At 39.1% G+C, this 25855-nt stretch overlaps 1 protein-coding gene across 1 annotated transcript in view; it reads left to right on the top strand.

Annotated features, from left to right (window-relative positions):
- The window catches only part of L3mbtl4 (L3MBTL histone methyl-lysine binding protein 4), a 310153-nt gene that overhangs the window by 22857 nt on the left and 261441 nt on the right, over positions 1 to 25855 (top strand). The window contains exon 3 of the mRNA XM_042699191.1: positions 1856 to 1910. Coding sequence (XP_042555125.1) covers positions 1856 to 1910 — 55 coding nt within the window. The remainder of the gene's footprint in view (positions 1 to 1855; positions 1911 to 25855) is intronic.

The following is a 25855-nucleotide window of genomic DNA, read 5'->3' as shown; positions in this document are numbered from 1 at the left end:
GAAATTCCAGACCATGATTGATTGCTTGTGCTGTTTTGGGTGTCTGTAGTGAGACAGAATGTCATGTGTGATGGAACAAAGCAACTCATTTTTTTTTTCCTGGAAGAAAGGAGAGGAGGGAGGAGGAGAGAAGAGTAAGGAATATCCCCTCTAAAAGACCTACTTCCAGTAGCCTCAGTTCCTTCCACAAAACTCTACCTCCTAAAGGTCCCACCACTTCCCAGGTTGGTGAGCAAGCTTTCAGCAGATGTCTTAAGGGAACATTGACTGTAGAAACCATAATCCCCATGATAAAGAAACTTTGATCACATATTTGTACATATGTGACTTATTTGTTTATTTCAAAACTATGTTTTAGTACTCTACAAGTTGCATTTTATACTTTGAAATCACAGACTAAAAAAGAAAAAACTCACACCAGAAAAATGAAATTAATAGTACGTTTAACAGGTCAAACCTAGTAAGCTTTCATTAAAATATTAATGGGATTGTTTTTGAGTGTCTGGTTTAAATCTTGGTGATACTATTATCTGCAGTCAGATGAGGATCTAGTGGCTTTCCTAGCTGTGTGTTTGCTAAGGCCAAAGGTTTCCTGGTGGGGGACTTTTTAGAGCTTGACCAGGTCAGAGCATAAACTGGAAAAGCCAGTTTGTCTGTTTTGTGACAGCTTGAAAAGATATATCCCACACATATACATGAGTAAATGAAGAAAGGATTGTTGGCTGAATTTACTAAAGCATAAAACTCACATCAGCCACTTATTATGCTTCTGGCTTGTAAAGCAAGAAAAAAAAAACAGAGGCTAGCTGGTTTATTTCTATGCCAAGGTTTCTGTGTAAATAAGTTGCCAAATTTTCATCTTCTCTGATGACAGTTTGTACTCAGAAACGAATCAAAAGTTGTGCATATTTATATTCCTAAAATGAATTAAAAGCCCACTGAAACTTCTTATTTGGAAGCTTTTCAATTGAGAACTTTTATTTCCTGTTTTTTTTTTAGTTTAATCATGCATTTTATTTGGTGGTGTACATTAGTTTTTGTTCACAAAATGACAGAAATAAGGCATATATCTGGATATCTGTTTTTCAAATGCTCCTTTCTTCTGAATCTTTCAACAATGAGATAGAATGAGAGATAAATGGAAGGAGAAAGAAAAGAGGAAGAGAGATACAAAGATAAAGAAGAAAGGAAAGAGAAGGAAGGGAAGGAAGGGAGGAAGGAGGGAGGGAGGGAGGCAGGCAGCAGGCAGGCAGATTGATTCTCAGTTTTACTCAATGGGTGATTCACCTCACTATCTCTGTGCCTGATGCATCACTTGACCACAGGAAGGGCACTGACACCTTGCTGTTGCTGGCACTTGTCTTGTGAGTCATATTCAATGTGTGATTTCTTTATAGGAACTAGTGAAGTCATCTGTCCACTGTGTGAAGGTCAGTTTGGTTACACTTAGAAAAGACTGTCTTAATTGAACGCTGAAAAATTGTGATAGGTTGAAAGCAAAAGCAAGAGGCAGAGTGGGACTTGGGTAAGGAGCAGGCCTCTCCTCTCAAGCGGGCCCCCCATGTGGCTTGCCAGGCTCACAGATGTGGGTAGCTGCACATCCATGTCACCCTCCATAGAAACTGTTGTTGAAGTCTTTCTTTCCTACTTTATCCAACAAACAACAGAGGAGACTGCTGGCACATATATGTGGATCATGCGGCGCCTTACCTGGGGACCCAGAAGGAGGGTGCTGGCTCTGTGGTTATCCCCTTGATTAAGGAGATCTTCATGTTCGTACTTTCTTCAAATAGATGCAGTCGTTTTCCAGATGTTATACAGAAATACAATCTAAACTACATTTTCTGTGTTCCAGGAGCAAGCAGAAGAAGAGAAGAAGCCCAAGGACAGCATGGCCCTCTTGAGTCATGGTAATTATCACCATCTGTGCAGTTCTTGCTGGAAGGAAGCAAATCTTAAGTAAAATCTTGGTTACATTGCTTTAGTTGTTTTAGATCCATTAGTTGAAGTCTGTAACAACATTCCTATTTACCCACAGCATTAGAGTCTCTTCTGTGGATGTTATCTAAGTCCTTCAAATACATACATATATAAAGAAGAGTCTGAAGCTGTTGATAAATCTGATGTACTTCCTTTTTTTTTTTTTTGCCAGTCCTAAAGCTTGAACTCAAGGCCAGCCCACTGTCCCTGAACTTTTGTACTCAAGGCTTACTGCTCTACCACTTGAGCTACTGCTACACTTTCAGCTTTTTAGTGTTTCATTGGAGAAAATAATCTCATGGACTTTCCTGCTTGGGCTGTCTTTGATTTTTCATCCTCAGATCCCAGCCTGCCTAGCTGCTAGGATTACAGGCATGAGCCACTGGTGCCCGGCTGCACTTGACTTTTAAAAAAGCTTCAAGAGGGCTGGGAAGGTGGCTCAGTGGCAGAGCGCTTGCCTTGCATGCCTGAGGCCCTGGGTTCGATTCCTCAGCACCACATAAGCAAAAAGAAAAATACCGGAAGTGGCGCTGTGGCTCAAGTGGTAGAGCGCTAGCCTTGAGCTGAAGAGCTGAGGGATAGCGCCCAGGCCCAGAGTTCAGGCCCCACTACCGGACCAAAAAAAAAAAAAAAAAAAAAAAGCTTCAAGAAAAAACTTCTGGCTTGTAAAGCAAGAAAAAAAAAAGATACTAGCTGGTTTATTTCTAATTCTTTACTTTGGCTTTTCTGGGGTGATCCACTTTTCTAATGGTTTTATTTGTACTATCCTATAAAGTCATGTTTTGGTGGAGGTTGTATATCTACTCTACAATAACTTTCCTGTCATCCTTATTCATGCAATAGGTTTTAGGTAATATACTTTTGGTATTCAATCAATTCTCTTTACATTAAATGGAGTTGTTATTCCATGGAAGTAGATTTCACATATTTGGTTATTGTTGCTATACAAGCAGGCAGCATTTACATTTTCTATAAAATGTAGCTGAATACCCAACATTCCCAGTGGAAGGAGGCATGTAAATCTGATAATATTCCTCCAGTATACTTTCATTCGATGTTTGCTGAGTAAGCTCTTTTTTTCGTTTTCAAATAGTGAAAACACCTAAAATATCTTTGAAAAAAATGACAAGAATTGAGATTACTAAAGACTATTTTGTATTATTTAGTCTTGGGATATAATTCTGAATATTTGTGACCTTGTACCTAAATAATGTTTGAAATAAAAATTGTTTGACTGTAACCAAGCATCTGAATGCTGTTTTAAATGTCTTCGCTTGCTGCTACCCCAGACCTGTCACACTCTTTGCTGAAGGAGCAGAATAAGATGCAGGAGTTTGATAATTACATAACTTGATGTTCAGCTCCATTGAAATACACTTCCCTTATGCAACAGTGGAATTTTCAAAACAAATTTGGACTATACCTCCTAGCTGCAGGAAGTTTCTCTAAACAATTTTCTTCCGTCATGGAGAGATTGTGATTTATGATGTTGTTTATCTCCCACAGCTATACTTTCACTAATTATTTTCAAAATCTACTTTGTTTTAGGGTGTGTGTGTGTGCAATCACGTGTGCGCACGTGCATGCATGACACTAGTGGAGATTGAACTCAGCTCAGGGCCTTACACTCTTGCTTAGCTTTCGTTCACTCAAGGCAGGCACACTACCTTAACTGCACCTCTACTTCTGGCTTTTTGCTAGTTAATTGGAGATAAGACTCTCTCAGATTTGTTTATCTGGGTTGGCTTCAAATTTTTGATCCTCAGATTTCAGTTTCCTGAGTACCTAGGATTATAGGAATGAGTCATTAGAGCTCAGCTGTTTTATATTATTCTTTCCCATAGTTGAAGAAAAAGAAAAGTAGACTCAGGTAAACACTTTAAAAATGTTTGGTTCTGCTGAGCTCTGGTGGCTCATGCCTATAATCCTAGCTACTCAGTAGGCTGAGATCTGAGGATTTGGGTTCGAAGTCAGTACTGGCAAGAAAATCTGTGCGACTATTATGTCCAATTAACCTCCAGAAAACCAAAAGTGGAGCTGTGGCTCAAAGTGGTCGAGTGCTAGCCTTGAGCAAAAAAGCTCAGGGAGATCACCAGGCCCTGAATTCAAGTTTACAATCGACAAAAAAGTTTAATTCCATTAACTGAGATTGTTTATTAATTTATTGATTATACCATAATCGTGGGCAGGTACAGGATTATTTCTAATGGTTTGTCAGCTTTCTTAGCAAGGCATCTCTTTCTTGTTCTCCATTGGTGGATATGCTGTAGTTAAGAGCTAATGGTTAATGGTTCCTTCTTAAAAGTTTCATGCTATGCTATAGCTTATTCTTCTCCAAACTTGTTGTTTATTGTTGTTTCTAGTTTTCCTATCTGTGAAACATAACAAGTGAGACAAAGGATTAGGCTTAGTTGGTGCATGTAGCTGCTACAGATTTCTAGTTGCAATGCAGTTAGATTATCTGAGGCTTTTTGAGGTAACTCCTAATTTAATCACTTTTAATGGGATAAAGGAAATAAATCCTTAAATTTCCTATTATTCAGTGTTTGTTTCCAGTGTTTCATGCTTAGAATCCTTTCCCATGTGTATTGAGTACTTTTCTACCTTGTAGTGCTGTAGCTGGGCTTTAGGAAAAGTTAGCCTACACAATGTCTGTAGTCAGTGAAGGGAACCACAAAGACTGGGAGTCTCCTGCCAGGACATCCCAACAACATCATCCTTCAGATAAGAGACTTCCATATTTGTATGAGAATAAAGTGATTTATAGCCAAATTCTATTGCACAAAATAATAGTTTGACTACATCTTTTGCATATGTTGGTGTCCTATTTGGCAGCGATTCTTAGTTGATCTCTAGGGACTAGAACTTCCTCTGCCTTCATTTTTTTTTTCTCAGCCACTCTGCACAGGCACTCAACTTGACTCCAGCCTGTGTAAATTTCTATTCCTTGACTCAAAATTCTGGCTGGACTCAATGTCCTAAAATAATCCAACTCCTAGAGGTCAAGATCTACTGTAACTCTTGAAATAATCTGATTTGGGATTTGCAGTTTCCTGTCTCTGCCTAGAGTTGTGTCCAATTGCATCATTGCATTCAATATTTGAATGAGGATTTTTCTGTTGTATTTTGTGGAAATAGTTATTTTCTTCATAATGCTTATAAAACTGTAGAGCCTTGGTCCCTTATCTCATGTCTTAAAATTAATACCAAAATGAAAATAAAAGCTATGTATGGACACATTAATACTTATATATGAATAGGAAATTATATTGACAAATAAGCAGGGCTTATAATCAGCATGTGTTTCTTTGGACATTCATAAAAATAACACATTCAATATCTAACCTATGCCACTCTCACTGAAGCTCATGTTACAGATGAGAAATATTTGATATACACAATGTAAAATTAACTCATTGGCAATGTATCAGTATTTGAACACATATACAACAAGTTTTAAAGTCTGTGACCTTTTCACATTGGCATTCTCCCCTCCTTATAGATGTTAAGACAGAAGGAGAAAAAGCTGGAATCTTGCTTAGAAGTTGGGATGGAAAAAATGACTGCTAGTAATGAGAGACCAACGATGTGATACCATCCTCTGGGTCCCCAGGGACTGGGTGAACTAGAGTGTCCGTGGGTCATATCCTGATATTGATTTGAGGGTTTTTTGGGGGGGGGAACTCTTTGAACAAAAATTATTCTTAGTCATTAAAACAATTAACAACTCTCTTAGATCCCTCTGAAATAGGACATGCCTCATAAATCTTCGTCAATAATTGTTTGTGATTAGAAAGGGAGAGATCTTATTATCAGTGGTCAATCTCACACCTATATGCCTGTACAGTTGAGGTTTCTAAAATAAAAACATTTGGTTTCTTTGGTTGAACAAGTGATCTGGCTTTTCCGATTCTAAATTTATCTGTGCCCTTTGTAAAGAAATACCAATACCTGTCCAGTTGAGTGTTAGGCAGAGAAAGCCTTATAAAAGTGACATTGTGTGAAGAAGTTGTAAGGAAAACTTAGATGTATCCAAGTAAAATTGTTTCCCAAGCAAAATCACAATAAATACAAGGGAAACAAAGTCAACAGAGATTCTCTACCACTACAACTGACAAAAGGTCCACAATAGATAAAATAAGCTCAGTGAAAAGATGATATCCACCAAGATTCTAGTACAGCACCAGACAGAGGACAGGGACAGGTAATTCACAGGAGAGAAGTGAAAAGGGACAAAAATAAGTAATCTTAAATATTCAAATAAGTAAGCCCCAAATATTGTCTCACTAGACTGCTCAAGAAATGTAAGTCTAAAAGTAATGAGGACAGTTTTTGACCGACCAAGTAGCAGATTTTATTTATTTATTTATTTACCACAAATTCCCCTTGCTGGTGGGATGGGGTAGAATGTCTCTTGCTTCCTGACTTTCTAAAGGAGCAGAATTCAGTCCTAATGGTTTGGAGGGGGTGTTAGTAGTTTTTATCAGAAGCATTACATAAAATGTTTCTTTGACTTCAGAATTTCTTGTAAAATTCATCCTATGCAGTATGCATGTGTATCCCATTTTTGTTCATCTGATCATGGTGACACTATTTATGCATTCTGAAAAGTTGAAAATTGCCTTAAAGCTCAACAGTTTCAGAATGTAGATAATATATTGTGACATAGTTGTATGTAGGCAGTTATGTCACTTAAAAACTTTTATTTATTTATTTTTGTGATTACCAGGGTTTGAAATCAGAAACTTGTTTGTTTGGTTTGCTTGGCTCTATTATACATGGGCTGTGCCTCCAGCTCAGCTTTTAGCTGACTATTTTGGAGGAAAAATCTTGTGGATTTTAGACTTTTAGGTAAGGTCCAGAGAGAGTAAAGAGATAGCTCTATGTACTGCTCACTCAATTTCTCCTGACTTTTACATCTATGATCATGGAACATTTGTCAGAACTGAAGAATTTACATTCATGTGTCACTGCTGTTGATTGCAGACTTTATTCACATATCACCATATATTTATTCTGTTCCAAGATTCAATTCAGAATATCATTTTGCATTTAGCATTACAAGTGAGTTTCTCTTACTACTTATTCTAACTGGCCAGAAACTGCCAGTTCCGAGGGAATAGATTGGCAGCTCCAAGTATCTCCCACTGACCATCAAATCATCACATCCCCTAACTGTAGTTATGTTCTCCTCATTGTACAGTATAGTATCTAGGACTATTTTGATTGAGTGGAACCCAGGATTTCCCACATCAGTGAAAGTTTTCATGCTCTTACTTTTCTTGATATTTTTTTGTTGTTGTTGTTAATGTGTGCAATACTTGGGATTGAACTCAGGGCTTTGGTGCTATTCCTTATTATTTTTTGTTTGAGGCTGGTGCTTTACCACTTGAGTCACAATGCTATTTCTGCCTTTTTGGTGGTTAATTAGAGTAAGTGTCTTATGGACTTTTTCTAATCACACTGGCTTTGAAACACAATCCACAAATCTCAGCATCCTGAGTAGCTAGGATTACAGGTATGAGCCACCAACACGCAAATGGTTTTTCTTACTTGTGAAATTTTACTTATTCTAAGAAACTGAGCTTGTCTTTGTTCTTGCATGTCCAACTGTGACCTGTGCAGTCCTATACTGTTGGGACTTCACTCCTTCCTTTCATTCATCCTGGCTTCACCTTCCTCAACTTGCCCTGTGTAACGGCTGTCAAATGATAGCTCCCAGTGTGGAGTGGAGTATTTCTGGGTTCCTTTATAGACACCAGTCAGTTTTACTGTATTCTTTCTTCTCCAGCTAAAATTCATCAAGAATTCTTCTAGTTGAGTCCATTATCTCCTTCCCTCAGAATGCCTTTAGAAGCCTCTTGCCATTTGGCACTTTCCTGTCTCCTGCATGCTTTGCTACATGCAGTCTAGAACTTACTGTCAAGAGAATTGCTTTTTTTTCTACCAGAGTGTCTTTTTCCCGACTGGCTACTTCAAAACTTCAGTATTTCCTCACTTTGCTTATTTTATATTTACCTCAGCATAACCTAGGGCATTTGATTTTCATAAAATTCAGTTCAGTTGTCCATCTTCCACTTAAATTAAGCACATCTTAAAGATATACCTCTTAAAAAAACAATAGGGCCTATTGTTTTTTTTTAACTTAAGCAATAATGTTAACAAAGTTCTGAAGTAATAATAATTAGTTTAATGAACTGAAGAAGATTTAACATTGTCTCCAAAAAATGCTTAATTTAATTTTAAGGTAGTTTAGATACTAGTTTTGAAGGATATGGCTCATTAAGCGATTCTAAAACTTCTGAAATGGACCCCAAATGGACCCTGGAATGTTTGCTGGAGTCTTTCTTATGGTAGCTAACTTACTTCCTAGAGTAATGATAGAAGCACTGTCTTGAAAAATAGTTAAATGTCAACGGAACTAAAAGCTGCATTTTCTAAACTTAGAGAGAGACTAGTTCATTCCCCCAGGCAATTCTTTATCTTAGCTTGGCTATCAAGATCAGATAGCAGAAACCAAATTGATTTTACTCTATTCAGTTCCTCTTCATATAGATAGCATTTACTGTCATTAAAGGAACAATTAAATATTTATGCATCAAGCTACTTTGAGCCTAAAGAGTGACATTTTCACTGAGCCATGAAGCTATCATTGGAGGATACTTTCTAAGGAATGACCTTTATGGCGAAGCATTTATTTAACTGAAGCATTCATGAGAGCTTTAATGAGAATGCTACTCTGTATTAGTTTCTAGTACATATTTTCAAAGCATTTATCTGCTCTTGATACTGCCTTATGGATGAGCTAATCTTTAAACCTAACTTCTTAAGTTACCAGCTCTCTCTTATGACATACCATCTCTTGTGGGTTACTTAGGAGGGATATGAATGTGAATTCTTACAAAGGAAAAAGGTGAATTTTCCTAACCCAAGTCACTGGTCAAGTGATAAAACTGGACAAAGTACCAAGCTAGGGCAAAGCCCCAAATGCAAGAAGCCTGTTTTATGAAGCCAGCCTTTATGGATCTTATAGAAGGCATCAATATAGGAAAGTATATACTATATTAAATACTTTTCTCCCTTGAAGAACTTTCAGATCATGTGTATCCTCAAACTCCCCTCCAGAAAAACCCTTATATAATCTGTACTAAGTCCCCACTGCCTTCATGATTAGAGGTCCCTGGTGGGTAAAGTACTGAACTCTGGAAAGGGGACTGAATCCTTAATGCTCAGATTAATTTAGAAGAAATACTGTCACCATCTAGCTCTTAATTCTAGAGGAGGCACCTCCAAGGGCTTGGGGTGGTGGCATTCGGAGTCTTATCTCCTGTGGAGTCAGCACCCCATCTTTCCTTCTGTAACTCCATGGGCTTAGAGCTGAGGCAGGGCCTGATGTCCACCAGGATTCTATCTCCTGTGGAGCAACCCGGATTTCTTTCTGTGGGCCTTGTTCATTTTCTTACTAAAGCCAGAAGCTTCAGTCTTTTTCTTTTTCTTTCTTTTTTTTTTTTTTTTTTGTCGGTCATGGGGCTTGAACTCTGGGCCTGAGTGCTGTCCCTTAGCTCTTCAGTTCAAGGTGAGCACTCTACCACTTGAGCTACAGCGCCACTTCCGGTTTTCTGGTAGTTATTGGAGATAGGAGTCTCACAGTCTTTCCTGCCAGGGCTGGCTTTGAACCACCATCCTCAGATCTCAGCCTCCTGAGTAGCTAGGATTATAGGCATAAGCCACCAGTGCCCTGCAACTTCATATTTAGATAGAAAACCAAAGGATTCTTTCAATTAACTTGCTTTGCTTTTTTTTTTTTTTAAAACATAGCTGATTTTTTGTTCAGCATAATTACTGTTTGCTACTGAGATTATAATTGCTACATTGGGCACATTTAATATCAGTTCAGACCTAGACTAATTCCCGTGAAGTATTTGCTCATAAGCCTATTTTATTTTTTATTTATTTTTTTTATTGTGAAAATACCGTACAGAGGGGTTACAATTACATGAGCAAGGTAATGAGTACATCTCTTATCAAGCATTGTTGCCTCCTCCTTTGTTTCCCCTTCCCATCCAGTCCCATCCCTGCGTCCCCCCCGCCAAAGTTGTAAAGTTCATTTTTCTACATAACATCTTGTACATCTCATTGTTGCAATGGGTCCACCTGTATCCCTATTTAAACAATTTGTTTTTTCCCTTCCCCTCCACAAATTATACCAACATCAAATACAGTGAAAACAGGGTATACCATGGGGGAGGGACATACAAGCAACAAAGAAATCATCTGATAAATATGTTAGAAACAATCGCAAGAAAGAATAAAAACATTTGAGTCCTTATCTTGGGGTTCATTTCACCTAACTTCAACTTACCTGACCATTTCTGCTTGTCTCAGACATATACTAGTAATTGCAAATAAGGGAAACCAGAGGACCTATGTTTCTTTGGGCTTGGCTTACATCACTTAATACAATTTTTTCCAAGTCTTTCCATTTCTTAACAAATGGGGCAATGTCATTCTTTTCTGATAGAGTGATATGCCTATTTTAAATGACTGCTTCATGTCCCCATGTTGTCTAAGCACTTAATGGTCATTCTGTTTTCTTCATTGAAACTGTAGCAAGCCTATAAAATATAGTACAAATATAGTACAAAGAAGTTTTTCCTCTGAGTTAAGAGTTAAGTTGCTTTACTGTACCTAATTCCCTCTGATGCTTTATCATTTCCACCAAAGAAAAACATCACTTCCCAAGTAGAATACAACTAGCCCTTACAAGTAGAAGAGCCATATCAAAGCTCATAGAGTGCTACATCATTATTCTCTCCTAAGCTTCCAACCTCTTATTTTACCATGTGTCCAGTAATGTGTAAAGATCAATTCACACTCACGTGTTACATGGAGGAATCCTGTCTTTCCAGTCCCCTCAGTCTGGATGGCTTCCTCAGGCTTTCCTGAATTTTCATGCCCTTCACACTTTCGAAAAATCACAGGCCAGGTTAGGTACATGTCCCTCATTTTGGAGTTATCTGATATTTCTTCATCATTCAATTCTTCATGGTTAGGTTCAGGTCATGTATGGCTGAGAAAACATCACAGAAGTGACATATTTTGTCCTGATTGTGACCCAAGGTTCTGATTCGTCACATTTTTGAGAATAGTTTTCTCAGTAGATTAAGGTAGTGTTTTCCCCAGACTTTCCAGTGTGAAGTTACAAAATTTTTACAAAATTTTAAGTATAATTAAGGAGGTAATTCAAAACTCTGAATATGTGCATACACACACATATACATATTTACCAAATTTTGTTTAATTTAGTTATTTCCTTATCGACTCATGATCTTTTATTTTATTCAGAGGATTTTAAGCAGTCTCTGTGATTATATAGTTTGTCACATGGGGCCCTTTAAGCCAGTTTTGTTGTCTTTGATAGATCTCTATTATTCTTAGATCTCTATTAGTTTGTATTTTCTGGCACAGCATGTGTCAAGCTCATCTTATTATATCCCTGCCATGGTCCTTGAATTATCTTTCTGCACAGAGCTGTGCTGCTTCTCTATGGCTGGACTAAGTGTGCTTGTGGTGATGGGGGTGTCATTGCTCCCAGGCCATGACTCTCCGTGGACAGAGCTAAAGACTATGTACCTGTGGTTGTATGTGTATATATGCAACATGTAGATACATTCAAAATTATATACACACATGTCCCTGCCACTGTTTTCATATCTTACCCATGATTTCACAGCAATACCCCCAATGCCCAGGGCACCCCACAGGATCATTCTGGTTTCTTCTCTCTGTATGTTTGAATGGCAGAGTTTGGCAGTAAGAAGCATGACTTGCTAAGTTATCTTCATGGGTTTGCTTGTTGGATCCGCTCCTCTGGATCCCTTACCTCTTAGGGCTTCAAGTTCTCCTACCTCTCCAGCAATCAAGGCTGACTCATCCCCTTAGAGTCCCAGGTGGCCTTGGGCCCACTGCAGGAACACTGTACCAGGCCACTAACCACTCTGACTCCCCACTGGGAGATCACTTTTCCAGGTCAATGGCTTCAACACCTTCATCCCTTTCCTCTAACCTGCCTATACCAGTCCCTTTGCTTGACACTATTTCTCTTTCTGAGCTAATGGTACCTTGAGTTAGACTCCCTGCCTGTGGAAATTTCCTTATTGCTCACATGCTTCATGACCCCACATGTTATCCCTAGTTCCTCCATGGCTCTAGGCCACCATCCCTTCCAGCTCTGCTTTCTTGTCCTGCTCAGAGATGAATTGTGGGGCTGAAGACCAAGATGAGAAGGAGAAAGAAGATGATATAATCCTAAAGAGGGAGAACAGGAGAAAAGTGAGGGGAGCCGAAACTGGAAGAAATTTAAAAGGGCAGCATGAGGAGCCTGCCTGTAGAATCTGGCTTGTCTGTTTTGGACCTACAAGTCTGTGGATAATGGCCAAGGGGCCTGTGCTGCTGAACAGGGCAAGGAGATGCTACCAGTCATGTACTAGGGCTACTTCCACTCACTTCAGGTCTGGCCAGTCCGCTCTCTCCCGCATGACCTAATTGTCTGCCTTCCATGCGTTCATCTAGATGTAAAGCCCAGCATTGTGAATTTGATGTTCATGGCAGGGCAGGGAAGGGGTCAAGTGTGACAACTGTGTTTTGAGTCTGAGGGAATGGTGTGGGCCAACACCTGGACCTCCAGAGTGCTGTGGATTTCTCGCAAAAGCCAATAAGAGATGGACTGAGGAAGTGCCCTTGCCACTTGCTGAAGTTACTGGTTATCTCAGAGTTTAGGTACAAAACTGTGCTTTTGTGGTAGCCACTAGTGAATTCATCAGAAATTCACTTGGAATGTTCAAGACCACGTTTCTTGGAAAACACTATTTTAAAACTCTTATATGGATGTATGTGTGCACAATAAAATGCTAGTAAAACTGTCCTTATCTCTAAGAAAGAATTTAATTTTCATAAGTCATTATACTGAAACATATTGAAATGTTCAGGCCAATGTATGAAATCTATACAGGCATATGTATGTGTGTATAGGTACATCTATCTATCTATCTATCTATCTATCTATCTATCTATCTATCTATCTATCTATCTATCTATCTATCTATCTATCCATCCATCCATCCATCTATCTGTCCTATGTATGCAGTCTATCAATCTAATCTATTTGTATTCTTTACGTCTGTCTCTCTGTCTGTCAGTATTCTCTATGTCTATCTCTCTGTCTGTCTACCTGTACTCTCTCTGTCTGTCTCTCTGTCTGTCTATCTGTATTCTATGCCTGTCTGTCTGGTCTGTGGTTACACACCTATATACATATCCTGGACCTTGAATGTTCAGCCAGGGATTCATTTTTACCCTGGAGTAAACTTAGAAATCAAACTTTCAGTTATTTTTTTTTCTGGAGAATGGTTTCTTTTGCTATATGGAAGCAAATGTAGATTCTGTGCTTAGAACCAAACAAATCTTATGTGGAGTTTGGTCTTGCCATTAATTAGTCCTGTTACTTCCAACAAGTTATTTATCTTCTTAATCCTCAATTTTCTTTTTTGTGAATGGGAGTAGATAATATAATTTACCACAGAAAGTGGAGTGTTTACAATGGACTCTTGGAAGATATTCAATAAATAGTATTTTTTCTCAAACAGCTGAAAGGATAAGTTTGAATATTTCTTTTTAATAATTCTTGGGTTGTTTTGGAATGAGTACTTGTGTTTTGCTTAGAGACAAGCTGGAAAGTTCAAAGTTGGCCTCAAGCAGCTCAGGAGAAATGAGAGGAGCATGAACTGGAGAAATGTTCCTGAAGCAAGGTGAGAGACTACTGAGACAAGAGGGTCAATGCCGTTGCTGAAGACCTCAGCTGTAACTCAGGGCATTCACAGAGCTGTTTAAAAACCTTTTACATTAGAGAACTGAAACTGAGCAAAGCATTTTACATAGTGTTTTCATGCTTTTAATTTTCTTTGAGGAATAGATAGGAAGTTGAAACCTTTAAAAACTCAGGTGGTTTTTCCCTCTCTTACGTAGCTATTAGCAGAACAATCTGTTTTTCACAGGCTTTTCCTGGAAAGCCCCTCTGGGTTGCAGCTCTGTGCAGAGAAGGACAGTTTGGAAAAACACTTGAAGTTAAAAGCAGGAAGCTGCCAATAGCTACAAGCGTAGCTATTTGGTGCCAGTGGAGGGAAAAAATAGTGGCAAGGGTTAGGGCTTCAAGTAAAGTGAACAGATTTAAAGGGTATTCAAGTGGAGGGTTATTAAAAGCATAGATTTTTTTTGGAAATATCTGGTGATGTATTAGTAGTTGTGGAATAAAGTTTAAAGATATTGTCACCTTACTGTCTTACTGCCTGACTCTGATCTTAGGGGGTAAGTAACCTTAGAGTTCTCCAGATGCCCTGGCTGTCAGCTGTGCAGCTGAAGCCTTGGGCAATCGTTGTATCTCCTTTTCTCCCTTCTCTTGGGCAACAGCTGCTTTGGTTTCAGGAGTATTTGAGTTTGTCCATTTCTGATCTTTCCTGTCCTGCTTAAGTCTGAGCTGTCATTCTCTGCCTGGACTTCCTAGCAGGTCTCAGACCTGCTCTTTTTTTCTCCTAGATAATAAAATTTTTATTGAAACTTTCAGTTCTATTGTATTCTTTTTTAATTTTAATTTTTTTTATTGTAAAGATGCTGTACAGAGGGGTTACAGTTACATGAGTAAGACAATGAGTACATTACTTGTTGATCATTGTTACCCCTTCCCTTCCTTGTTGTTTTCCCACTATCTCTTCTCTCCCCCACCTCCCACACTCCTTCCAACACCCTCCTCCCAACCCCCATCCCACCACCTGAAGTGGTAAAGTGTGTTTCCAATATACGGTCCTGTGGGTATCCTTGCTGCAATGGGTCATCCTGTGTCCTTGTTTCAGCATTTTGTTATTCCCCTTCCCCTCTCCAGATTAGACAAATGTATATACAAGATTCAGGGTATCAAAATAAAGTACAGTGACTACAGTGGATATGCCATAGTGGAAAGAACATACACAGGAAACAACAACAACAACAAAATAAAATCCCATAGTACATTTAAAAACAATAACAACAAAGACAGACTCCTTGTGTGTCCATATCTTGGGGTTCATTTCACTTAACATCATCTTCTATGGTCATATGTACATAGCTTTTGAGCTTTTGAGCTCATCTAATAAGATCATCCTATATGTATACTAATTATTGCAAATAAGGGAAACCATGGGACCTAAATTTCTATGGGACTGGGTTACTTCACTTAATATGATTTTTCCAAGTCTTTCCATTTCCTAACAAATGGGACGATGTCATTTTTTCTGATGGAAGCATGGAATTCTATATATATATATATATATATATATATAATGTATGTATGTATATATATCACATTTTCTTGATCTACTCATCTACTGAGGGACATCTGGGTTGATTCCCTATCTTAGTTATGGTGAATAATGCTGTGGTAAACATAGTTGTGCTGGTAGTTTAGTATACCCTTGTTTGTGATCATTTGGCTAAATGTCCAGAAGTGGGATTGCTGGGTCATAGAAGGGCTCAATGTGTAGTCTTTTGAGGAACCTCCATACTGATTTCCAGAGTGGTTAGACAAGTTTATACTCCCACCAACAGTGCAATAGAGTTCCCTTTTGACCACATCCCCTCCAGCACCTGTCATTGTTAGATTTCTTGATTATAGCCATTCTGAGTGGGGTGAGGTGGTATCTCCATGCTGTTTTGATTTGCATTTCTTTTATGGCCAGAGAAGTTGAGCATTTCTTCCTGTGTCTATTGGCCATCCTTATTTCCTCTTCAGAGAAGTCTCTTAAGTCTTTAGCCCACTTGTTGATGGGGTGGTTGTTTCTTTGAAGATTTGTTTTTGGAGGATTTAATTTTTTGAGTTCTAAGCATATTTTAGATATAAAGCCCTTGCCTGTTGTATAGCTACTGAAGATCCTCTCCCAATCTGTGGGCTTTCTATTGATCTTGCTTACTATGTCCTTTGCCATGCAGAAGTTCTGCAGTTTCAGTCAATCTCATTTGTCCAAACGTTCTTTGATGTGTTGTGTTTCTGGGTTTTTATTAAGAAAATGTTGGCCTGTGCCAAGAAGCCCTGGAGTTTCTCTTATTCCTTCTTGTAATGTTTTCGGGGTATCTGCTTTTACTTTGAGGTCTTTGATCCATTTGGAGTTGATACTGGTGCAGGGTATTATATAAGGATCTAATCTTAGTTTCCTCCAGGTGTTTAACCAGTTTTTCCAGCACCATTTGCTGAAGAGACTTGTCTTTGTTCCATTCTATTTTTTGGCTCCCTTATCGAAGATTAGGTGGCTATAGGTCAGACCTGCTCTTGTTGTCTTTTAATGCAGATTTTACAATGTAGCCAGAACACAAACCTGGTCCTGCTAGCATCCCTACCATTCCTTTGCTTAAAACCTTTCTCATGCTTCCCACTGCCTGTAGGATAGATGAACACAATCTTTAGGAAGGCTGTTAAGTCCTTGGATTCTGGTCCTTCTCTGTCTCCTGTGTGTTTACTCATTCTCTATCTCTAATCATGCTGGGCTTGTTTAAGGCCCTGACACAACACCCTGGTCCCTGCCCTCCTTTCTGTGTAGAATGCCCCCTCTCCCTCTCTATCCCTCTCTCTTTCTCTCTCTGTATCTCTTGTCTCTCTGTCTCTGTCTGTCTGTCTGCCTCTCCCTCCCCCCACATCTTTTGTTTTGTTTTGTTTTGCTTGACTATAGGACTCATGTCACAGCAGGTTTTAACATCAGAGCCACTTTAGGGGTTTTCTTTGATCTTAAAGTCTTGGCACTTGGGCCTTTTGTCCGTTGATATGGTTCTCAGTCATATTGTGAATTATTTGACCCTTTCCACTAGATTTTAAAGCTTGTGAGAGCACTGCCATTATCTGTTTTTTTTTTTTTTATCACTTTTGTTTCCATACAGTCTAGCACATATTAGGTCTGCTATAATGATTTCCTGAGTTAGTAACTAGAGAAAGAAGTTGGTAACACTGAATGCTGATATGGGTTCTGGTGATGAGCCCCTATGGGTTGTGTGCAGCTGTCTGGACTTGGTCCCACAGTTGATAAAGACTTGGAAGCCCTGTGCAGCAGAGCCACAGCTACCTTGTGTGGATGTAACTGCTGTCTGGGGAGGATATGGATAAAGAGAAGCTGAGACATAAGCAATTTCCTCGGGTTGATGAAGTAGACTTGGTCTGCTTTCCAGTGTATGCCATGACTGAGAGGGGGAGGCAGATTCCAGAATTTTAGGGGCTGCATCTCATGAGGAACAATTACTTAGAAACCAGGGTTCAGAGCAGAAGGCCAACACCAGGTTGTATTCATGTGGAGACTGAGGACCTATGGGACATTTAATGGGTCTGGATCAGAAGCCAGTAAAATGGTTCTCAGGTGCAAATTTGGGGGTTTCTAGATGTGTAGATATCTCTTGAAATTGTGAGTTCTGGGAGTGTGTTGAACAGAAGAAGATGAGAACAGATACCTTATAGAAGAAAAGAAAGGTACAGTGTGGATCAGAGAGAGCCTTTATAGCCTAGAAAGAAGGGCACTGGAAGATTGTGAGAACTGGTCCTTAGGTATGGAAAGCTGGATGTTCTAGACATACTCTGGGACGTGGGAAGGCACTCTTCATGTAGTTGGTACCCACAGTAAGTCTCTCTGTATAAAAGGGATTTTCAACTATGAAACATTTTCCCTTCAAATAAGCATCAAATGATATAAGTCTATGTTTTCAAACTTGATAACACTGCTACTTTAATTTCCTTATTCTCCGTATAATTTGTCATTTTCTTTCTATTTTCAATTATCTTTAGTTGTCTTCACAGTACATAGAATATTATAAGAAATTTTTTTTCCGGCTAGTTGTGGTCAGAACTTTTTATAATAGCAAATTTGAATTCAGATTTAATTTAACATGGAAGCTCTACTTTACTGGTGGGTTTTGTAAACATGGACAGAATGCTTGGGATTGAAGCCAGATTAGTACATATTTATGTACTAATCAGATTAGTACATATTTATGGCATGTCAGAGTAATTTGCCTAAAAATAAGACGTTTATATCACAACTTTGGAGCAAATAACCTTTTTCATCTTTAGTGATTAGCTGATATATACTTCAGCCCATAAATCCTGTGCCTCTATTTGGGAGAGTAAACACCATAGCTTTGTGTACAAAAATGATAAGAGAGTAAACAAGTCTTTGGTACTGTGTCTCCATGTCTGTTATAAGTTACTCTCTGAGCATATCTCAATGAGATAGGAAAATATTAGCTTTGGGTGCATACTCTAATACTGTATTTGTGTGTGTGGGGGTGGTATTGGGGTATGAACTCAGGGACTTGTATTTGCTAGACAAGCACTCTGTCATTTGAACTATGTCCCTAGTCCTTTTTGTCTTAGTTAATTTTTGGATAGAGTCTTACATTTTCTCCCTGGCTGGCTTGAACTTTCATCCTTCTATTTATACTGTCTGTGTACTTAGGAGGACAGGTGTGTACCACCATGACCAGCTTTTATTGGTTGAGGTGAAGTCTTGTGATCATTTTGCTTGGATTGGTCTTTGACTCTATTCTTCCTAATCTTCACCTCCAGAGTAGCAGAAATCATTCCCCTGTAGGATGACAAGCATGAGCTACCATGTCAAGCCCATGCCTAAATGTTTTCCTCACCCCTAGTTCTAGAGCTTGATCTCAGAGCCTCGTATTCTTGGTTGGCTTTTTCACCCAAGGCTGGCACTCTGCCACTTGAGTACATCTCTTTTCCCAGCATTTTGCTGGTTAATTGGAGATAAAACTTTCCTCCTGGCTGGCTGGCTTTGAACTGCTATCCTCAGAGCTCAGCCTTTTAAGTAGCTAGAATTACAGATGTGGGCCAGCAGTGCCTGTCATATGCCTAGCTTTTTAGAGATGGAGATAGAGTTTCACAAACCCTCCCATTCTCTGACTCACCAGCAGCTAAGATTACAGATGTGAGCTATTGCTCCTGTCTGATTCCCTTCTGTTCTAACCAGATAATATATCAGATAACTGTTGTCCTAAACTAATTTAGTATTTATGAATTCCTTCTCATTTTTTGGAAAATTTAACTAAGATTACTTGGTCTTTTAGGAACTTCTTGGTGATCACTGAACAGTTTATGAAACATTGGTACTTGTTATCAATGCTCTACAGTTTTGTTAGTTTCCTACCGATGTTATAATCACAGAATTAGTGGTTCAAATAGAAGAAATTTCTATTAGGGCTCTGTAGACTGGAAAGCTGACCAGGCTCTTGTGGAGCTGAAATCAAGATGTAGGCAGGCCTACGTTCTTCTTGAAGACATGAGTGGAACTTCTGATTCCTTCCCTTTTCTACCTTCTAGAAGCCATTGGCTGTCCTTGGCTCATGGCCCTCCCACTGTCTTCAAAGCCTGTAAGTTTCCATGTCTGTGACTGTTGTGTTACAGCCACGCTGCTTCATAACCACAGCTGTGAAAGTTCCCCACCTAAGGACCCCTGTGATTACATTGGGCCCCCCTGGGCCCAATTTTGCCATTTTAAGGATCTAGTACATCTACAAGTTTCCTTTTGCCATATGAAGTAACATTACATGGTTTTCAGGGACATCTTTGGGACACTTTTTCTACTTACCACTAGTTCTCAGCTGTAAAGTCCCTTTGGGCTCACTTGTATGAAATGGCAATTATTTTGTACCTGTTCTTCAGGAAGTAGTGACATCATTAGCTGCTTTAGCACATAGCACAGCGTTTATAATAATTAAGTCTAGCAGCTGTTGCATTTTTTCCTTTCTTAACACACATTACAATTCAAGTCAAGTCTAAGGGAAGGATAGTAAACATCTCAGAGGGGAAAAATACCAGGGTGGACCATAGAACTTCTCCCTGAATATATTTTGCTATGAAACCTTTAAATGTTTTTGCATTAAAATGCTCTTTAAATACTGATAACTTACGTCTTGCCTAATAAAGTACTTTTCTTTGCTCCAGGTGGTATGCTAGTGGACTGAAATCCAACATTCTTGCATAGATTTTTAAGTTTACATTCACAGAGAATGGACAGTGTTTTAAAAGGTTAGCAAGCTGTGAGGCTGAGATATGATTCTGGAAAGCATTTGAACATTTACACTGTCAGGAAGAAAATGATCTTGAATAATATTTAAGCATTTCCATTAATTGAAGCCCACCAGGTAATATCTCAAATAGTGGAACGTCTAAATTCTGACTGGCAGAATTAATTAATGAAAGTAGCAACAACAACTGGACCTGTATTGTATTCAGTAGGTTCCATTAGATGTCTCTAGGATACACAGAAGGAAAAGGTCAAGGGAAATATGTAGTTAATCATTTTATGAAAAGAATATTACCATCTCATATAGATGGTTGTTAATTTGATGACTTACAGGGTGGTATTCAGAGGAGAGTATTTTAATATCAACTTCCTAATTATATGGAGTCTTTTTTATGGAGTTTCAGTGATGAGAATTATTTTTATAGATCTGTCTCCCACACATCTACTACATGTCAAAGAGGGAATTATTTCATATAGGAATCCTGCACAACAATGTAGTTTTTATTGGCAACTTTACCATCTCTTAAATATTTCAGTAAGAATGTTGAGATACCTCAGTTCTTTATTCTGCTCCAGAGAGAACCAAGCCCACTCAGGAATCCTAATAAGTGTTGATCTCATTCTTTTTTCTTTCTTTTTATCAGTTGTGGACCTGGGTGCTGTATCTGAGACTCTTTGTGCTCAAGACTAGTGCTCTACCACTTTGAGCCACAGTGACACTTCCGGTTTTTGAGTAGGTAAATGGAGATGAGTCTCATAGGGACTTTTCTGGCTGGGCTGGTTTCAAATGGCAATCCTTAGATCTCAGCTTCCTGAATAACTAGGATTACAGGTGTGAGCCACCGGTGCTGGCTTCATCTCATTCTTAAACTGACCTATGATTTACCTTGTGATTTCTTCTTGTTTTCACCCCTGAATTCCACATTCATCCATCTAATTGGACCTCTATATTGGGCAAATGGTGATTTCTCCTTTTTTTCCTCTTCCTTCTCCTCTTCCTTTGCCTCTTCCCTTTCTCACGTGTGGCTTTTCTGTGTTCTGATGCATCACTTCCTCCAGGAGATTGTATGTCAGTCCTTTCTGTTTTATGGAATCCTAATTCTGTCCCTTCTGTTTCAGAGGTAGGATGCTCATCATTTTGTACTTTTCCTCTGGTGACTATGTTACCATTCTGATGCTATGCTGAGTATTTCTACCTCACTTCAGATTCATGTCTTTCTCTGAGAAGCTGAAGGTTGAAGGTGATCTTTCAGCCATATCAACTCACTCCTTTGTGACTCAAGTGTTCCCTTCTCCGTGTTTCTGGTCACTTATAGTGCTGGCTCCATTTACCCACAAGTTCCCGATTTTATTTTATGCTTAATTACTAAATGAGAAGGGGAAAATAGATCTGTGGAAATAGTTTTTGAAACAATAATTACAAGGGAGAATAATGCAATACCCCTATAGAAACACATTTGAAAGCCCAGAGGAGTGGATTATTTTCTGAAAAGGTAAAAGATCAAATTACATCCAAGAGAATGTTGACCATTTGAGTAGACCAGAGGATGGGACTGGAGGTGAGGTCCAACTGAAGTCTGCTGAACCGTTTATCTTGAAGAAAAAATAGTGGTTTGGGAAGTCTTGTGGGTCCTAGAAATAGGTGGACGTGTCTGCAGGAAATAGCAATGAAACCCAAGTCAGATAGTACAAAAGAAAAAACCTTCCCTGAATTCTAGACTGTAAATTCATACCAGGTATGAATATACATGAAATTCTAAACAAATATTGTCAAATATAATTCAAAACCAAAGATTTATTATATAAGGTTCAGCAATCAAACAGGGTCTAATATTGCAATGGTTGCAAAATACAGGAACTTTGACTAACTCATACTTTTGGGTTTATTTTTGCCAGTCCAGTGGCTTGAACTCTGGGCTTGAGCACTGTTTCTGGGCCTCTTTTTTCTCAAGTCTGGCACTCTATTGCTTGAGCCACTGTGCCACTATTGGCTTTGTCTGGTTGTTAATTGGAGATAAGAGTCTCATGTCCCTCCCCTCCCACCCATGGTATAATCCCTGTTTTCATTGTATTTGATGTTGGTATAATTTGGGAAGGGGAAGGGAAAAAACAGCTTGTTGAAATAGGGATACAGGTTTACCCATCGCAAAAATAAGACACTATGTCGAAAAATGAACTTTACAATTTAGGCAGGGATGGAGGGAGGTGGGGAGTGTAGTTGTGGAGATGAGAGGGAAGGGATGGTAGGGAAAAACAAAGGAGGAGGTGACAATGGTGATTAAAAAAATGTACTCATTACCTTGCTCATGTAACTGTAACCCCTCTGTACAGTATTTTCACAATAAAAAACTTATTTAAAAATAAAATAAAATAAAAGTTGATTTCCCATTAACAACAACAAGGGTCTTGCGGCCTTTCCTGCTCAGGTTGGCTTTGAACAGTGAATCAAGTACCCTCAGTACATATTGAATGCTATGCATTCATAGTTTTTCCTCAGTGTGGTCTTCTAGGAAATATATACTGCGGATACCAAGAGTCTACTGTAATTCATGCATTAACAAATTAAAAGGGCAATAGCATGTGATGAACTCTAGCATTGAAAAAGCTTTTGATGCCCTGTACTGGTGGCTCCCATCTGTAATCCTAGTTATTTAAGAGGCGGAAGTTGAGAGGGTTGAAGTAAACACACTGGATGGTTAAAAAAATACACTGGTACATGATAAATTATACAGGTCTCTAGCATTCACACACATGAGTAATTTGTCTTTATTGAGGTTTAGGACATGGGGTGAGAAAGGTCACCTTGGGTATGCCCTCCCCCCCAGGAAATGTCCATTCTAATCCTGGGATGCTTTTTTGAGCTTTTTCTTTTTCTTGGCACTATTTTTGCTGCTAGCAGCCTCTTCAGGCCCACTGCTGCTGACTGGCTCCTCCTTGGAGGAGAATTTCCTCTTTTTCTTGGGGCCAAGGAGGCTGGTTGCCTCTTCAGGTTCATTTGACACTTCCTGAGGTTGCTTCTTCCTCTCAGGAGGAATTGGGCTGCCAAGTGATCTCTTCAAGATCACTACTAACCAACTCCAAAGGAGGATATTCTTAGGAGAGGAACATAAAGGTACAATACTTATGTGCATCTGATAATATGAAGTATTTATTAAATTGAACTTCAGGAAATGGAAGCAATAGGAATTTTTCTTTGTTGCTGTCTTTGTTTTCTTTTCCTTTTGTCTTGTTTGTTGGCTTATCTGTCTTTGAGAGAGTAAGTGGGAGGCACAGAAATGGTGGGACAAAAGGTGAACAAATGGAGCAGGGTACTCATTAGATACTGTATCAAAAATGAACTATAGAACTTGTAAGTGGGGACGGGGGGGGGGGGGGGGGGGGGGGGAGGAGGGGGACTGAGAGAGAGCAATGAAAGTGATGACATTGTTTAAAAAGAAATGTATTCTTTATCTAACTTATGTAACTGTAACCCCTCTATACATCATCTCTATAATAACAATAAAAAGTATTGAAAAAGAGAGAAGCTACTAGATTAAAGGGGAAAAAAAAGTTTAGGTGGGCCCAGCGGTAGCTGCCAATTATCTTACCTACAACTAGAAGCCTAAAAGAGGTGGTAAGCCAGACCCAAAGAAACATAGGCTCCATGGTTTCCCTCATTTGTATTAATTAGTATATGTCTAGGATAGTCCTAGCAGAGCATCACAATAGCTCAATAGTTATGTACATATGACCATATAAAATGATGCTAATTGAAGTGAACTCCAAGATATGTAAATAAGTTTTTTTGTTTTAAATGTACTATGTGAAGTTACTTATTTTTTCTTTCATTTTCCCCCTTGGTTTATCCCCTGTTGTCCCTGTTTTTTATTTTAGTACCCTGTGTCTTGTATGTATGTTTATCTGGGGAAGCAAAAGGGAATAACAAAATGGTGAGACAAAGGACAAAGGATAAACCAGTGCCACATTGATACTCACAAGACATAGGGTTGGAAAGGAACTTTATAACTTGGGGGGGGGAGAAGGGAGAAGGGGCGTGGTGGGAAGGAAAGTAGGAGGAAGATGAGGGAGGGGTAACAATGTTTGACAAGAAATGTACTCACAACCTTACTTATGTAACTATAACCCTCCTGTACATCTCCTTTACAATAAAATTAAATTAAAAAAATAAACACATAAACTTGAAAAAAAAAAAAGAGGTAGATCATAACTCAGACACTTGTCTGTGCAAGGACCAAAACACTGTTTCAAAATAGCAAAGCTGGGCGTGGCTCACGCCTGAAATCCTAGCTACTCAGGAGGCTGAGATCTGAGGACTATGGTTCAAAGACAGCCTGGGAAGGAGAGTCAGTGAGACTGTTATCTCCAATAAACCACTCAGAAAACCCTAAGTGGTGCTGTGGCTCAAGTGGTAGAGCACTCACCTTGAGCTGAAGAGCTGAGGGATAGTGCCCAGGCCTAGAGTTTGAGCCCCATGACGGACAGAATAAATAAATAAATAACTGGCACAGAAAAAGTTTGGAAGTGGGGCTTGGGAAGTATAAACAAACACCAGTAACCACCAAATAATACATGCATATGTACAAACGTACATACGTACATACATACATACAGACTAACCTGAAAGATGACCCCTCTCTGGGGCTGTGGTTTTCAATCATTAGCTATAGCAAAGCCACCTGGAGGCCTTGTAAAAACGCATTGCTGAGCCTCATACCAAGAGATTTGAACTAGTAAGTTCCCAAATGTTCACTGATGCCCCAAATTTGTATTCATGACCATTTACCAGGTAATACTGATACAACTCATCTGGGTTCCACGCTTTGAGAACCTTATCGTTTTGCACAAGTCCTATCATTTGTGAAAATTGTTTGATCATCTCCATCAGGATTAGTTATTTCTCCTCTTCATTGGACTCTTTCTGTTATATTGGAAGTCATCCTTAAATCTTAGCATGCTGCAGAATCACTAGGAGCAATTATTAAAACAGATTGCAGGCTTACTCACAGAACTTCTGAATTGTTAATTCTAGGATATAGCCCCACATTTTCAAGTTTCCAAAGGCTTTGTAAAGCATATTGTAGAGTCACGTACCTTGTTTACAACCTCTCCTCTCTGCTAACCAATCAACACTGAACTCAGCACTTAAGCCACACATCTGCTGAATCTCTACATTTTCAATACTGAAACCTCTTCTTAATTATACTCTTATTCACTCCAAGTATGTCCCCTTCAACTCTGTGGAATCTTTAACAAAGGAAAAAAGAAGCAACCATTCCACAGCTTTTTAATTCTGTTTTGATTTTTGTCAGCTTTGTTTTCTAATTTCATTTGCCTTCTGCCAGTAGGGACCCCTGAATCCTTCTCTTTGCTGTTCCCCTGGCTTAGTGTCTCCCATTCACTTGGTCCTCTTCTCACCCGCTCCCAGCTGCATACAAACCTCCCCATCTGCTTCCATTTCACCACTGCCAAGAGCTGCTACAGAGATTCCCAATGTAGTCAGCTTCCAGCCATCACCTGTTCAGTGAGGGAGGCTTAGGACTGCTTTGCCCTCCTCTGATTCAACCCTGCTTCAAAGCCACAAGTCTCCTTTGGCCAGTGCTCTAGAAGGAAGGCCCCATAGCTTTTCTTCTGCATCTTGAAGGAGATCAGTGGTGTAATTTCTTCCATCTTCTTCCTTGGCATCTAAGACTCCTGTGTTTCCTCTTTGTCCACCACCTTTTTATTTGTGGTAGTTTTCTGTTAACTGTGACAAAATAACTGAGACAATCAGCTTA

This window comes from Dipodomys spectabilis, unplaced genomic scaffold (assembly GCF_019054845.1).
Source record: "Dipodomys spectabilis isolate Male_0828 unplaced genomic scaffold, ASM1905484v1 ptg000235l, whole genome shotgun sequence".
NCBI classification, from domain to species: domain Eukaryota; kingdom Metazoa; phylum Chordata; class Mammalia; order Rodentia; family Heteromyidae; genus Dipodomys; species Dipodomys spectabilis.
The sequence above is the reverse complement of the archived record's forward strand: the minus strand, read 5'-3'. Positions and strand labels throughout refer to the sequence as shown.